The sequence below is a fragment of the Strongylocentrotus purpuratus genome, unplaced genomic scaffold (assembly GCF_000002235.5).
Source record: "Strongylocentrotus purpuratus isolate Spur 01 unplaced genomic scaffold, Spur_5.0 spur5_scaffold_17, whole genome shotgun sequence".
Lineage (NCBI taxonomy): Eukaryota > Metazoa > Echinodermata > Echinoidea > Camarodonta > Strongylocentrotidae > Strongylocentrotus > Strongylocentrotus purpuratus.
Genome location: NW_022145602.1, coordinates 4,085,476 through 4,101,378, shown reverse-complemented (window position 1 = coordinate 4,101,378; position 15,903 = coordinate 4,085,476). Strand labels below are relative to the sequence as shown.

Sequence of the window (15,903 nt, the reverse complement as noted above, 5' to 3'; positions counted from 1 at the left end):
ATATTTATTTATTTATTTATTAGTTTATATCAGATTATATTACAGGTATATGATATTTATACATATATATACATTATATGCATTTATTTATTTATTTATTTATATATTTATATACACGTTATTTTCTCAAGTCGGTTTTTATTGAAATACATGTGTGGTCTGGCCCACTCGTGTTATAGGCATTATACATTGTGTGCAAAATGCATCAGCGCAATCTAAAACAGAATAGAAAATGAATGTGATACAACAGTATACATAATAATTCGTGACAGAGAGTACCATACTACTATCTTTATAACAAGTATTATTCAAACAAACATATATAATTATGTATAATCATGAATTGTTCAACTTCATGCTCCCACTATATGACTATTGTTACACTAATACTGATATCAGGACTGACTGGTATACATTAGTTTGTTGTTAAGCTTGCAGCAGCTACATCTTTTCTGTATTGTTAACTATTTATTTATTTTTGTTTTATTTATTTAAGATGCACTTTGTTTTGTATTCATTTAAAGTATGTTGATTGATGCATGAGGACATAAGTTTGAAATGTTTAAAGAAGTTTGTTTCATGTAAAGCGCAGTGTGAATTTACCCTGTCTTGAAATGCGAGATAAAAGGAACCTATTAGTATTAGCATTATTATTTGTATTAGTATTATTTTTTATTTGTATTATTATTATTATTATTATTATTATTATTATTATTATTATTATTATTATTATTATTATTATTATTATTATTACTATTATAAGACTGAGACCAAATAGAAGTAAATAATGCCCTAATTTGAAACGATGCAATGCCGTTATGGTTCCGATTTCTTCACAAACTTACAAAGCAGTATTGTTACTCCATGGATCATAGTGATACTGTTTATGTTTTTTGTATCTGTATGTTAATGAGCCGCCAGCCAATATCCATCTATGGATACTATGCCTGTTTCTTTGAGGTAAAAAAAAGCATAGTATGTACGTATTCATTATGCTTTATAATGAACAGACATATTGTTCAAAGTTTAATCGTTATTTGTTTGTTGTTTATGTGTTCTATTCACAAATGGCCACAGAGGCTGTTTTCATTCATAACCACATACCCCTATCAAGACAACAAAGACTATACCTGCGTGTACACAGTTGACATTGTTTTTTTTTCTGAAGAGGTGTATCAGCAAAATTCACAGAGATAAATAAATACGTAGTGTGGTTCAATATGCAATACTATGTGTCAGTCCATTCTGTATTCGTATGCCACGGTGTGTAGATCTTGTCGATGTATGTCTGTTTATTCAAGGCGTAGTATGTGTGTGTGAGTATGTGTGGGTGGATGGGTGGGTGAGTATGTTTGTGTGATAGAGGGTGAGTATGTTTGTGTGATGGAGGTTTGTGTGATTATACTGCAAATAAGTTTGTGTTTAATTATGTTTATGTAAAAGCATCAATATTGAACACGTTTATTTTATTCAATTGTATGTCATGGTTTGTATTACACATCTGGAGAAATAAAACAAAATTGTTTAAAAATTTTTTTTAAAAAATGTGTGTGTGTGTGCGTGAGTATGTGTGTGTGTGCGTGCGCGCTTGTGTGTGTTATTTTACCTCATTAAGTATGCATCAGATTGCACGATTTCAAGTTCAAAATTGCAAAAGCTCCCTACCGTGGGAGGGCGGACACCCCCCTCCCACACCCTCCCCCCGCTCGGTCGCTTCGCTCCCTCACTCGGGCGCTTCGCGCCCTCACTGGCGTTGGCAGCCCAGTCATCCCCCCCAGGTGTACGAACCTGTCTACGCCACTGGACAATGCGTGTAATGCATGGGCGGAAAACGTACAGGATCTGTATTATGACAGGATTTAAATTGTTTTGTTCTCTCTCTCTTTATGTCTTTTTATGGGCCGTATTTGATATTATTGTAAAGTGTAAAGAGAATTTCATGGTGGTTATTGTAAACCACTTAATTTTTTGCTATGATAATCCTATCGAAACACGTGATGCAAAACATATTTTTAGGACAAAATGGCGTCTTAAATGACCCCCTTGACCAATTTTAAAGGTACGGCTTCCAGGTGCCCAGCGTATTGCAACTCGAAATGTCACTGCAAATTTTCAAGGAAAAAAAAAAGGATTTTTAGGGGGCGAAAAGCAGTCTAAAAAAAATGACGTCATGGCCGATAAGTGTACTGTTATAATCGGGCGGAAACTCGACGAAATTCGTATCGTGACCCTTGTTCAAATGCAATTTACTCTAAATTTTCTGTGTGAACATATACCATACTTGGTATCATTCGAAAGGGCATTTCATTGCGGTCAGGTTGACACCATTGTCATTTGCGCGCAATGTATTGCACGCATTTAACACGCTATTACGTAATGCATAGTAAATTCTCTTGATCGGAGACTTCGACCCAATCGTGTTTTACAATAAATTCTATGAGGAAATTTCTTCTTTCCCGGCCTGGCAAGCTACTCGTCTATCGAGAGATTACGAATGTAGACATGGCTTGCAAAGCGCGACTGATGTCATCCTCGAGTAGACATGGGTGTGCAGTGACAATTCAGTCCCAGTTCTTAGAAGCTAAAGTTCCACAGCTTATGTCAAACTCAACTGAGAGAGGGAATCAGCATTCACCATGGATACCTGATTCAACTGTCCAAGAAGTCTGTGACCATTACCAGGGGCTAGCCGATGAGGGCAAGTCAAACCTTATGTCTGCTGTGGCATCAGAAATGGGTGTGAGACATGACAAGATCCTAACGGAAGCCAGTCAACTGCAATCCCAAGTGGGTCGTGAGGATGCGGCTATTCTCCAGGCCGAGAAGCGTCTGCGTCAGTCCCTCGTCCCAGGTTACTCCACTCTCTTTTCCCACATCAGTCGACTTCAGGGTGGGGTATATAAGTTCCTTGTTGATCTACGAGCAGACCTACTGGATCACTTATTGTCTCAGCAATCACTCCAAAACGAAGCTGAATTGAAGGCGTTGAACGACACATTATAAGATCTTCTGATTGGTTGGTTTGCTGCCGGTATGCTGAACCTGGAGAGGGTCATGTGGTCATCATCATGTGACATGCTTGAGAAGATAAGTCAATATGAGGCCGTACATCCTGTAAGAAACTGGACAGACATCAAGCATCGGGTAGGGCCGTACAGGAGGTGTTTTGTTTTTACACACAGCAGCATGCCTAACGAACCGCTCGTCATCTTACACACCGCCCTCACAAGAGATATTTCAGCCAGTATTCAGTCCATAGTTCGTAAGCAGAATGACATAGCAGTTGGAATCAAATCAGGAGAAGAGAATCCCGAGGAGGCCCAGGCCGCTATCTTTTACTCTATTACATCAACTCAGAAAGGTCTTCAGGGTGTAGATCGAGCATGGGAACCATCTCATAAAGAGTGTCGTCAAGGAGTTACAGTCCGAGTTCCCCAGCATGCATCTCTTCTCCAGCCTTTCTCCGATCCCTGGTTTCAGGGACTGGCTCATTTCACAGATCAACAAGCAGGTCAAAGGTGAACATAACACCAGCTTATTCACTTCTCAGGAGCTAGACTCATTCAAGTCTGCGTTAAACATCACATCATTACAGGCGCTGTCAACCCTGAAGAAAGTCATTGTGACGAATGAGTGGGTCAAGTCAGAAAGCCTGGTCAAGAGTCTACAATCTCCTCTCATGAGGTTATGTGCAAGGTATCTGTATGTAGAGAAGAGACGTAAAATGGCACTAAACCCTGTCGCTAACTTTCATCTTCGGAACGGAGCAATATGTGGCGCTTGAACTGGTTGGGTGACACGTCCCCACGAGGTCTCACCGCCTCTTGCGGTATGATGGTTAACTATCGTTACTACCTTGAGAACACGTCGAGCCTTAGCCAGCGCTACATCGAAACGCAGAATATCGAGGCTTCAAAACAGATTCTTGATTTGGTGGGACATGGGTCGTCCAATGGCGACATTGGGACGGTAAACAGCAAGTCATGATGATTGTTAAAGAAGTAGTAATGTTTTGGGTAGCTGCATGTAATATGTTGTAAAATGAATAGGTACATGTATAGCATTGACACCAACCAAAGAGATCCTATTTATCATAATAATTTTGGATAAAAATTGCTATTTAGAGTGATACTCTGATGTGACCCGAGAAATAAGTAATAGACAAGTTTAAAGATAAATATTTGGTCTTGGATATACTGTGTATTGGGTCACTCAGGTATCATCTGCTGGAGCCTGCCTTGTCCAAAAGGTGGCCAACCCTCCCCTCTCCCCCCCCCCCAAAAAAGAAATAAAAAAATGAGGGGTATACTTGCCCGTAATCTAAAGTGAGAAGTTATTCCTAATAATAAATAACCTTAATAAATCATTTACACTGTATCTACCTTTTTATGGACAGTGGAAAAGAATCCCCCCTTAAATTATATTGAAATTTGGATATAATACAATGGAAACTCCTTGAGACAAGTAAATGACCTTGTTTAACCCATTCATTATAGGAACCAGGTATTCCATAATGTAAACCTGTGAGAATCAGAGATTTAGTGGTCAAAGGGTTAAAATGATACCTTGATATAGCCGAAATGAATGGCTTTTAGATGCGCAACTTCGGTTAGCTTGCTTTGCTATCATTTCATCCTTCCATTTCACCCCTGCATGCCCTCACCTCCCTTCTGCATGTCCCTTATAAAAAAGTACCATGGTAACCATGGTAAAACCATGGTAAAACCATGGTACCAGCATGGTACCTGTGGTACTCGTCTCTAACCATGGTACTACCATCAAAGAACCATGGTTTTACCATGGTTAAATGACAAGTACCATCGTATACCATGGTACTTCCAAATTTGTACCATGGTACTCTATGGTACCTGTGGTACTCGTCTCTAACCATGGTACTACCATGCAAGAACCATGGTATTACCACGGTTATATGAGTGGTACCATGGTTTACCATGGTACTTCCGAATTTGTACATGGTACATTGTGGTACATAATTGGCAGTTGTATGTTTATAGGAGGTTATACATGTTTACATAAGTATTACATAGATAATAATACCTAATAATAGTATACAATAACCTTTGTTAGTATACAATTAATGTGCAGGTATGAGTCGTTCGGTAGGAATCGTTTGCAATTTTTTAAAACAAAAACAACAACAAATTACCGAACGCATGAAATCATTTTACCGGACGCATGAAATCAAATAACAAAACATATAAGAACTACAAAAATAAAAAAAATTAAGAATCATTAAGAACAAATAGCTAGGAACAATTATGATTAAAAAATACATATAAAAACAATTGTTAAACAAATAATTAGAAGAATCGTAAAAAACATGATTATTATGATTTTGTTATTTTATTATTAGAATTGTAGGGAAAAACTATATCGCGTGTATCCAGTAATTAAAATTATGTAATTTCATAGGCCTTTAGTTTTCTAAGATTTTAGTTTAATTGAAAAACTGACAATTAAAAAGTAGGCCTGGCTATACTGCTAGGAATCTGACTAAAATTTAATATATGCATTAATGCAGTTTAAGACTTTTTATTACAGGAAAACAGGAGTGGAAAAGTCAACTTTCATTTGGCCATTTATCAAATAGTGCTTAAATGTAGAAATTGTGCAACAGCTTGAAATATCATAAAGAAGGTCTGCACAAGTCAAGACTATTATCTACAAGCCCCAACCCCACACAACCAGCGCGTGTGCCGAGGATCGCTGTACATGCAGTGCAGTGTACGTGTATGCTGTGTACATGCTGTGCTGTGTACATGCTGTGTATGCTGTGTACTGTACGTGCATGCATGCAGCTACAGCTACACAGCCAAGGAGCAACCATTTTGTGTGCCGAGGATCGCTGTACATGCAGTGCAGTGTACGTGTATGCTGTACGTGTACATGCAGCAATATAGCTAGTACGTGCACTGTTTACAGTCCAGCTTCATGCCTCGTGTACATCTCAGTGTTTTAGATCTGCAAAATCATGCTGAATTCTGTTTTTCCCGGCTAATCTACAACAGTATGGGTAAGTTTAAGAATCATCTACTTTATTTACAATCTGTGCATAGATCCAGTCGATGTCTAGATAGTTATTTATGTCAACTGGGACTTAAAATACCTTCGACAGGATAACAGTTAAGACTGAACATGTATGATCCCATGTACGTAATTTGTTGTAGTATCTTGACGGGTTTATGGGGCATATCATTCAAACTTTCAAAGCAAAGTTTATCCATTTACATACACATTGTCATTAACTCTACTGTTAGTATAAAGTGTCATATTGTTTGAAGGATTGAACGTTTTATTCTTTTTAGAAAATAAATTAGAATACTGCATAAAAATCCAGCAAATTAACGAATTAAGCTAATCGATGTCATGTCTGCCTCTGCTCTGTGACTGCATGTGTGTTTTCATGTTGACAGTTGTTGATATTTATATTTGTTTTTTGTATTTAATTCAAAATTGTCTTTTTTTTAATTACAGATATAGATCTATACGCAACATGACAAATGAGTAGTTTCCATATCGACGTCGTTCTTTATCATCATCTTGACCAAAACATCAACGCCACCATGATCACCATTTCTTCGTCGTTAACCTCCGTTTTGGCGTTTGAACTTGAAGTTTGTTGCGAACTCTAATAATGAATTTGGACGTTGGCAACATCGACTTTTGTTCTATCTTTGAACACCATCGACGTCGAACTTTGATTGAAGGTAAGAACCTCCTCTTTACCTTCTTCGTCTCTACGATTTGCGTTTCGTCGTTTGCAAGTCTGATCCTGACTCCGGCTAATGATGAATTTATCGACTTTCGATCTGTCTTCGATCACCGTCGACGTCGGAACTCTACACCAAGTTTCACCATCGCCATACATGGACTTCGCATCCGATCGACATTGCAGACGCTTGGCTTTTATTCATCATTCATTTTTGAACTGTATTATGATTACCGACGTCATCTATGATCTATTATAGCAAGTAGGCCTAGCTACCAATTGTTTCTTCAACCAAAATCGAGTACGACATCGTCGACGAATCTCGCACCTCCGCTGGAAGGACAGTTTGTAAATTGTACTATTGAATATGAGCGGCAGTCTTTCGCTATAGAAATAGACTAACCAATTTACTTATAATATTGCTGTGTGCTGAAAGTGTTTAGTGTCATATGCAATGTAACAAGCGGCAGTCTTTCGCTATATAAATAGACTTCAGTTTTCGACTGTAAATTGTTTTATATATTTTACGCGAGCTATATTTTAGCTCGTTTGAATAAACGCCCTTTATAAAAGTAAACATATTGTTTCCATTGTTTGATGTTTGATACGTCATATGATCATTTGACAATAATGATCAACATTATTGTGATGTCTTTTGTTAAAAGATCATGTTTGCAAGAGTAGTGGCTGAACTTGAGAAAATGGATAATTGTGCTGAAAGTGGACTTCATGCCAGCTCCTGTCATTTTTGTGTACTTTGCAGCTAGACCAGCATGTTCTTTCAAAGTAAAATGATCAAGGGCTGGCAGATATTATAAGGAATACTGTGCTGAAAGTGCTTAATTTAGGTAGTAGATTTGTAAATGATAACAAAAAATCAATCATGCAGTGTAATCAATGCTTTCTTTTTATTAAGCTACATGCAGAATGGAAAGGCGACTGGGAAAGTGCAGTAACATTATAGTACAAGTACCATGGTAACCTAGGTACAGGAGAACAATGGTAACGAAAGGTATGGGAGAACCATGGTAACCATGGTACCAAGAACCATGGTAACCATGGTACCGAGAACGAAGGTAACCATGGTACTGAAAACCATGGTCATGGTACCGAGAACCATGGTAACCATGGTACCGAAAACCATGGTCATGGTACCGAGAACCATGGTAACCATGGTACCGAGAACCATGGTCATGGTACCAAGAACCATGGTAACCATGGTACCGAACACCTTGGTAACACTGAACCATGGTTATCATACTTCGGTGTTACCATGGTTTTCAGTACCATGGTTACCATGGTTCTATGTCCAAATTACCATCCACCATGAGAACCATGGTAACCATGGTACTGAAACCATGGTTTTTACATGGTACATTTTTGTAAGGGGTAAGCTATCATCTTTCCTCTTCTATACCCTACCTTTCATTTTACCTCTCTGCTGCCGTATGTACTCTGGCAACTAACATCTAAGCCCATGAGTCCATAATCGCCTCTCTACTAGCAACTCAAACTCCCACCTCCACGCTGGTGCCGGCTGCATAACCCGGGTCCGCTTTGTGGCCTGGGGAAACCGACGGGGGATGAGTCTGGGAAGGAAAACCCTAGCGTGAAACCAGCAAGTGTTCTCCTCTTGCTTTATAAGTGAATTCATTCACAATGTCAATAGAGAAGGAAAACTCATGACAGCTTTTAGATCAAAACCATACTGTAGGAGTTGCAACCACAGATATTATAAGCAGATGAAAAACTATGATGGCACAACCTAACAACACTAGGGTTAAAGTCCCTAACACAACATGTCCTGGATCAGGCATCGATTCCTTAGAATCTCATGACGGCTTGCCCTCAAAGCCTTATGGAAGGGGTAAGACTGATGACGGTGTCTGTAAAGGACGACCATTTTTAAGATGTAGAAAGACAGTAATTTTATCAACTATGAATGTGAGAACTATTAGGGAGCAAAGAAATAGAGAAGAGCTATCAACCAATTTAACAGCGCAGAACATTGATATTTTGGGAGTACAAGAACATCGAATAGTACATAATGATCCTATCAGATATGAGAAAGTTCTAAGCAACATGCTTATAACATCATCTGCAAACAGAAGTTCAGTCGGAGCTGCAATAGGAGGTGTTGGATTACTACTAAGTCCCAGTGCATATGACTCCCTAGCTAGCATGAGATCACATTCTGACCGAATAATCGTCGCAAACTTTCAAGGAAACCCTGCAACTACAGTCATTACAACCTACTGCCCAACCAACGTAGCGAACGAGGATATCATTGAAGGACACTATGACAATTTAAGAAGAGCAATTGACTCCATTCCAGCACACAATGTTCTTCTTGTGGTTGGAGACTTCAATGCCAGAATTGGACCTGAGGATGCTAAATATACTTACCACGAAACAACCAACAGAAATGGAAAGTACGTAGTGGACATGGCAGTTGAAAAGAACCTAGTTATAGCAAGTGGTCAGTACTGTAAGAAGAAAGGAAAATTGTGGACCTATATTAGCCCAGGTGGAAGTAAATGCCATCTGGATTATATACTAATAAGGAAAAAGTGGAGGAACAGCTTGAATAATGCTGAGGCATATAATACTTTTGCCAGTGTAGGATCCGACCATAGAATAGTATCTGCAAGAGTCCGTTTAAGCCTTCGAAAGAGCAAATCCTTGGCAAAAGGAAAACAGCACGATTGGAAACTTCTCAGCACTGACAACCACCTACAGAAGCTATACAGCATTGAAGTCCGCAATAGGTTCCAGCCCCTAGAGAAGGAGGAAGAATCAGCCACCGAGAGGTATGAGCGATTCATAACAGCGCATAAGGAGGCTACTGAGAAAGTTATCCCAATGAAAAAGAAGGCAAGAAAGTTGCATTTTCCCAACGATACACGTGTAATTAGTGCTAGAAATAAAATCAATAAAGCCTACATGGAGTACCAGAAAGATACAACTGATGAAAATCGACAGATCTACAAGCAAGCCAAGCAGAACCTTGAGGAAGCATACAATGTAGTGATAGAAGAAGATCTTGAAAGTAAACTAAAAGATGTGGAGAGAGCGCATGCCAACAGTAAACATGGGCAGAGCTGGAGACTCATTAATGACATAACTGGAAGGAAAGCATCCCCGAAAGGGCAGTTAAAAGGAGACACACAGGAAGACAGGGTCACAAACTGGTTCAACCACTTCAAGAATCTTCTTGAAAGCCCTCCTGACATAGATGATGAGGATGAAGAAATTCTGCCTATACTAGAGAGTCTGAACATCAAGACAGGGCCATTTGATCTGAAAGAATATTCAAAGGCAATAAATTCACTAGTAGAAGGGAAGAGCTTTGGGGAAGATGGCATACCACCAGAGGTTCTAAAAAGATGTGACCTTGATGAAATCATTCTGAGTTTCTGCAACAACGCTGTGATCAATGAAGAAAAGCCTCACCAATGGTCCATACTGAACATCGTACCAATACCAAAGTCTGGAGACCTGAGCCAAGGAGGAAATTATCGAGGAATCAGTCTAAGCTCCATCGTCGCCAAAACTTTCAATAGATTGATTTTGAACAGGATCAGACCTGTACTTGATAGTCACCTGAGAACCAACCAAAATGGATTCAGAGTTGGAAGGACCACAGTGGGACATATTTTGGCACTTTGCAGGCTTATAGAAGGAGTAAAAGAAAATCAACTCCCGGTTATCATCACATTTATTGACTTTCGCAAAGCCTTCGACACCATCCACAGAGGCAAGATGTTGAAGATCCTTACTGCATATGGCATACCGGAACAACTGGTAAATGCTATTGGCAAGATGTACGAAGACACCAAAGCAAAAGTAATATCACCTGATGGAGAGACTGACCTCTTTGAAATCATGGCTGGTGTGCTTCAAGGTGACACACTTGCACCTTACCTATGTGTAATAGTCCTCGATTATGCCTTGCGAACAGCCATAGACGGCCATGAAGAGGAACTTGGATTCCAACTGGAAAGAAGGAGAAGTAGGAGAGTTGGTCCGGAAATCATAACAGACCTAGATTTTGCCGATGACATAGCCCTGCTATCTAATGAACTAGAGCAAGCCCAGAAACTCCTGAGCAGTGTGGAGACATCGGTAGGCAAGGTCGGGCTCCGGATGAATTCAGGCAAAACCAAGTTCATATGTCATTCAATCACAGAGAGATCATCACTATAAAAACTAATGATGAAATTCAGTTGGAGAATGTCCCTGATTTCAAGTACCTGGGAGCACTGATGGTCAGTACAGAAGATGTGAAAGCTCGTAAGGCAGCAGCATGGAGAGCGTTTAGTAAGCTTGGAAGAATCTGGAAATCTTCTCTTCACAGGCAGTTCAAACAACGTTTGTTTGTTGCTACAGTTGAATCTGTGCTGCTATACGGCTGCGAAGCATGGACAGTTACAACAAAGTTGGCAAAAGAATTAGATGGTTGCTACACCAGACTTCTTAGGACAGCATTCAACGTGCTCTGGAGTCAGCATATGACAAATAAGGAGCTGTACGGGAATCTACCAAAAGTATCAGAAAAGATCAGGGAAAGAAGACTACGTTTTGCAGGCCACAGCTGTAGGAACACCAATGAACCATTATCTCAGCTTCTACTCTGGAAACCTAAACACGGGAAGAAGAAACCTGGAAGACCTCATTTTACCTAGACAGACCTACTCAAGAAGGATACGGGACTTGAACTGTCAGAGGTTAAAGCAGCCATGCTGGACAGGAATGTGTGGAAGGCCATCACAGCTCGGGCAGTTGACCCGACTTAAGCATAGTAAATTCATCATTTTTAGCGATAACTTTGCGCTGACGTTATTAAAATGTACACAACTTTACGGACAATTGACATGTATATTGATACATGTGTCTGCCAAGTTTCATTGTTGTAGGTCTAAGGATCGTAATTTTAGAGCAAGTTGAAGTTATTTCGCAATTTTCTTGAAAACTGCATATTTGGAGGGCAATTTTCTCAAATTTGGACAATAATAGGGTATATAATTTCGTATATGGCTGGAAAGGGCATATCTTCAAGTATCTAAATCCAAAAAAGGGTACGGGTTTGCCAAGCCATGATGGAGATACGGCCACAGAAAGAAAGCCAAGTCCCAGAACTTTAGAGGGCGCTATAGTTTTGCATAGTTATTGCAGCGTGAAATTAGGCATGGCTATGCGCAATTGTAAGATAAGGATACGATGAGATTTAAAAACAAAACGGAATTTATATGAGAAAGTTATTGCAGTTTTAGATTTATAGGGGTCAATTTTTCAGGAATTTGAGAGATTTTTGATGGAGTCGGTTTCGGATTTGAATTTTGAGTACGAAGATGGCATTTTGAAGGGTAGGTTATTTGTCGCAGATGAAAGAACATCTCTTAGACTATCTAGAGGAATTTATTAGAAGTTTGTAGGATCTAGGATAGTGGAGATAGGAGGGAAGAAAGAAAGGCCTTAAAATGGACCAGAAACGGACAAAATGGCGCCTGGATGGTTATGCATGAGTGATTTCGAAAATCGAAAAAGTAGGTGACCTTGATGAGATGCTAGAGACTATGCCTATGAAATTTGAACGGAAATGGACATGAGGAAAGCACCTAACTAGGAATAACAAACACTACGTGCAAAACTAATGCGATTTTCTGCAAAGAAGAATACTAGAAATGCAATCGTGTCACAACGATGTGCGTGCAATGACGCCATGTTTCTACGTGCCAAACGAAGGAACTACTCTCGGACTATCCAGAGCGATATGTAAGAAGTCTGTAGCTTCTGTGATAGTGGAGATAGTTAGGGCGAAAGAAAGGTCACCAAAACGGCCCGAAACGGAAAAAATGGTGCCTGGACGGTCACGCATGAAGGTTTTCGGAAAACGAAGAATTTAGTGACCTTGAAGGAATGCTAGAGACTACGCCTACGAATTTTGAAGGGAATTGGAGTAGAGGAAGGGATCTAGAAAGGGCTCGCAAGCACTGCGTGCAAAACCAATGGGACTTGGTGCATGATGAAGATGTTGCGACGCGTGCTTTGGCACGAACGGCCGCCCGTACTAACACAACCGAATAACAGTCTTAAAAAATGACGTCATGGCCGAAACGTGTTATAATAGGGCGGAAACTCGGCGGAATTCGTATAGTGACCCTTGTTCAAATGCGATTTACTCACAATTTTCTGCGTGAACATATACCATACTTGGTATTATTCGAAAGGGCACTTCAGTGCCGTCAGTTTGAAACCATTGTCATTGTCATCTGCGCAAAACGTACTGCACGCATCAAACGCGCTATTACGTAAAGCATAGTAAATTCATCATTTTTGGCAATAACTTGGCGAAGAGGGCATTACAATTTACTAAACTTAGCAGACAGTTGTCACGTATATGGATACATGTGTCTGCCAAGTTTCATTGATGTAGGTATAAAGATCGCCGGTTTAGAGCAAGTTGAGGTTATTACTCAATTTTCTTGAAAATGGCGAATTTGGAGGGCAATTTTCTCAAATTTGGTCAGTGATAGGGTATATAATTTTGTATATGCCTGGAAAGGGCATATCTTCAAGTATCTAAATCCAAAAAAAGGGTACGGGTTTGCCAAGCCATTATGGAGATACGGCCACAGAGAGAAAGCCAATTCCCAGAACTTTAGAGGGCGCTATTTATGTTGTGCAAAGCCACTGGAGCGTGAAATTTGGCATGGCTATGTGCAATTATGAGATAAGGATACTGTGAGATTTAAATACAAAACGGAATTTATATGAGAAAGTTATGGCAGTTTTAGATTTTTTAGGGGTCCATTTTTCAAGAATTTGAGAGATTTTTGACGGAGTCGGTTTCAGGTTTGAATTTTGAGTATGAAGATGGCATTTTGAAGGTCAGGTTATACATCGCAGATGAAAGAACATCTCTTAGACTATCTAGAGGAATTTGTTAGAAGTTTGTAGGATCTAGGATAGTGGAGATAGGAAGGAAGATAGAAAGGCCTTAAAATGGACCAGAAACGGACAAAATGGCGCCTGGACGTTTACGCATGAGTGATTTCAGAAAACGAAAAGTAGGTGACCTAGATTGGATATCAGAGATTACGCCTACGAAGTTTGAAAGGAATCGAGCAAGAGAAAAGGACCTAGATAGGAATAACAAGCACTACGTGCAAAGCGAATGGGATTCCGGACGACAAGAAGAAGAAGAAGAACCAAGAATATTAATAAGAAGAATGTGAACGAAAACAAGGCAATGACGATATTCGTCATTGCAATAATATCCAATGATTTATGATGTGCAGACTTGTGCACGAAAATCCCATCTTAGTATGATATCATATGAAACATGTATGTACATTGGACTATCACCATTAGGATGTGCGGACCTTTGAACACAAATCCTATTTCAGTATGAAATTACATGACATATAAATATATACAATGGACATTCACCATAAGAATGTGGAAACTCAAGCACAAAAATCCAATCTCAGTATGATTTAAAACATAGTTTATATGCAATGGACATTCACCATTCTGACGTGCAGATTTATACACGAATATCCAATCTCAGTATGATATCATATGAAACATGTATGTACATTGGACTATCACCATTAGGATGTGCGGACCTTTGCACACAAATTCCATTCTCAGTATGAAATTACATGACATATATATATATATATATATACAATGGACATTTACCATTATGATGGGCAGTCTCATGCACAAAAATCCAATCTCAGTATATCATATGTAATATTTATGCAATGGATACTCACCATTATGATGTACAGACTTAAGCAAACAAGAATCTTAATTCAACATAGAGATATGATTTCATACGAAATTCATATTCAATTGCAATTTACCATTATAATAATGCATACTTATGCACAAAAATCCAATCTCATTATATCATATGAAATGTACAGTATATACAGTGGACATTAATAATAATAATAATAATAATATTTAATTTTTATATAGCGCTTAATACAAATGTCTCTAAGCGCTTTACAAATATTCACCATTATTTACATTCACCATTATGATATGCAGACTTAGTCACACAAATCCAATCTCAGTACGAAATTACATGAAACGTACGGTATATGCGATGGACATGCGCCATTATAATGTGCAGCTTTAGCACAAAATTCCGGTCTCAGTATAATATAAAATGTAATATATCTGCATCGGATATTAACCAATATGATGTGCAGACTCATGCACAAAAATCCAATCTCGGTATGGTATCATATGAAACATTTATATACATTTCGCTTCAACATATGCATCCCTATATGCACAAGTATCCAATCCAGGTATGATATCATATTAACATATATATGCATTTGACAGTTAGCATTATAAAGGGCAAACTTATGCAAACAAAGAATCCAATCTCAGTATGATACGATATGAAAAATATATGCTTTGGGCATTCACCATTATAATGCAGTTACACATTTAAACTGAACAGAGAGATCATCTTAGTGTATCTGCCAACCGTCCCATACACTACTAATGTACCACAGATCTGATACTAGATATATATTTCCATAGTTGCATTCAATATGATAAACATATACATGGACATTCTTTCATTCTATAAACAATGAACTCTTTGAAATGCTTAACAACATAGCTCTACACACATGAATATGATTGTTGTCTCAACACATCTAATCCTATCATATAACTTATCACTTTACATACACGTGTTTTATTTATAATCTTACAAATTCTACTTCTGATAAATCGGTCACTATTCCTAAAGTGTTCCTTTTGTGAATGTAACACATGTCGCGAAGAAAAGAAAAAAAAAATCGCGAAAATGAAATTAGATGTTTTAATGTATATACAATACAGGATATCCTTCTGTTGCAACGCATCTTGAATAATTTAAACAAAATTTTTAAGTCATGAATCTCTTTGATCGATGCATCAAAGTGAGAAACGAAATATGGCAAATAGAAAATGGCATGATATAAACAAAAAAGCGGATTACTTTCAAGTATACACGCTATGCGCTATACACGAGTAAAAATATTACAAAACGTTACAGGTGTTTTGGTTGGTACAAGGTATTGGTTACATTTACAGAATCCAATAGGGATTGAACCCCGAAAAAGAACTTTAATAATCAATGCGATATTAAAATTCAG

At 38.6% G+C, this 15,903-nt stretch overlaps 2 protein-coding genes and 1 long non-coding RNA gene across 3 annotated transcripts; all 3 read left to right on the top strand.

Annotated features, from left to right (window-relative positions):
* The first annotated feature begins 2,406 nt into the window (after positions 1 to 2,406).
* On the top strand, positions 2,407 to 4,273 carry LOC753309 (malonyl-CoA decarboxylase, mitochondrial). Its single transcript, XM_011676434.2, is given in 3 exon segments — positions 2,407 to 3,378; positions 3,380 to 3,767; positions 3,770 to 4,273. Coding segments are annotated over 3 exon segments (1,548 nt in total). The 5' UTR covers positions 2,407 to 2,436; the 3' UTR covers positions 3,988 to 4,273.
* A 1,376-nt stretch (positions 4,274 to 5,649) lies between these two features.
* On the top strand, positions 5,650 to 7,307 carry LOC105443369. Its single transcript, XR_972725.2, has 2 exons — positions 5,650 to 6,034; positions 6,496 to 7,307. It is a non-coding gene; the product is annotated as an uncharacterized LOC105443369 (long non-coding RNA).
* A 1,505-nt stretch (positions 7,308 to 8,812) lies between these two features.
* Positions 8,813 to 10,936, top strand: LOC105443376. Its single transcript, XM_011676448.2, has one exon. The coding sequence runs from the start codon at positions 8,813 to 8,815 to the stop codon at positions 10,934 to 10,936; it is 2,124 nt and encodes a 707-aa protein (XP_011674750.2).
* Positions 10,937 to 15,903: the final 4,967 nt, after the last annotated feature.

What these genes read in the sequence shown, in the direction of transcription:
- LOC105443376 (XM_011676448.2), top strand. Translation starts at nt 8,813, where the DNA reads ATGCTTATAACATCATCTGCAAACAGAAGTTCAGTCGGAGCTGCAATA.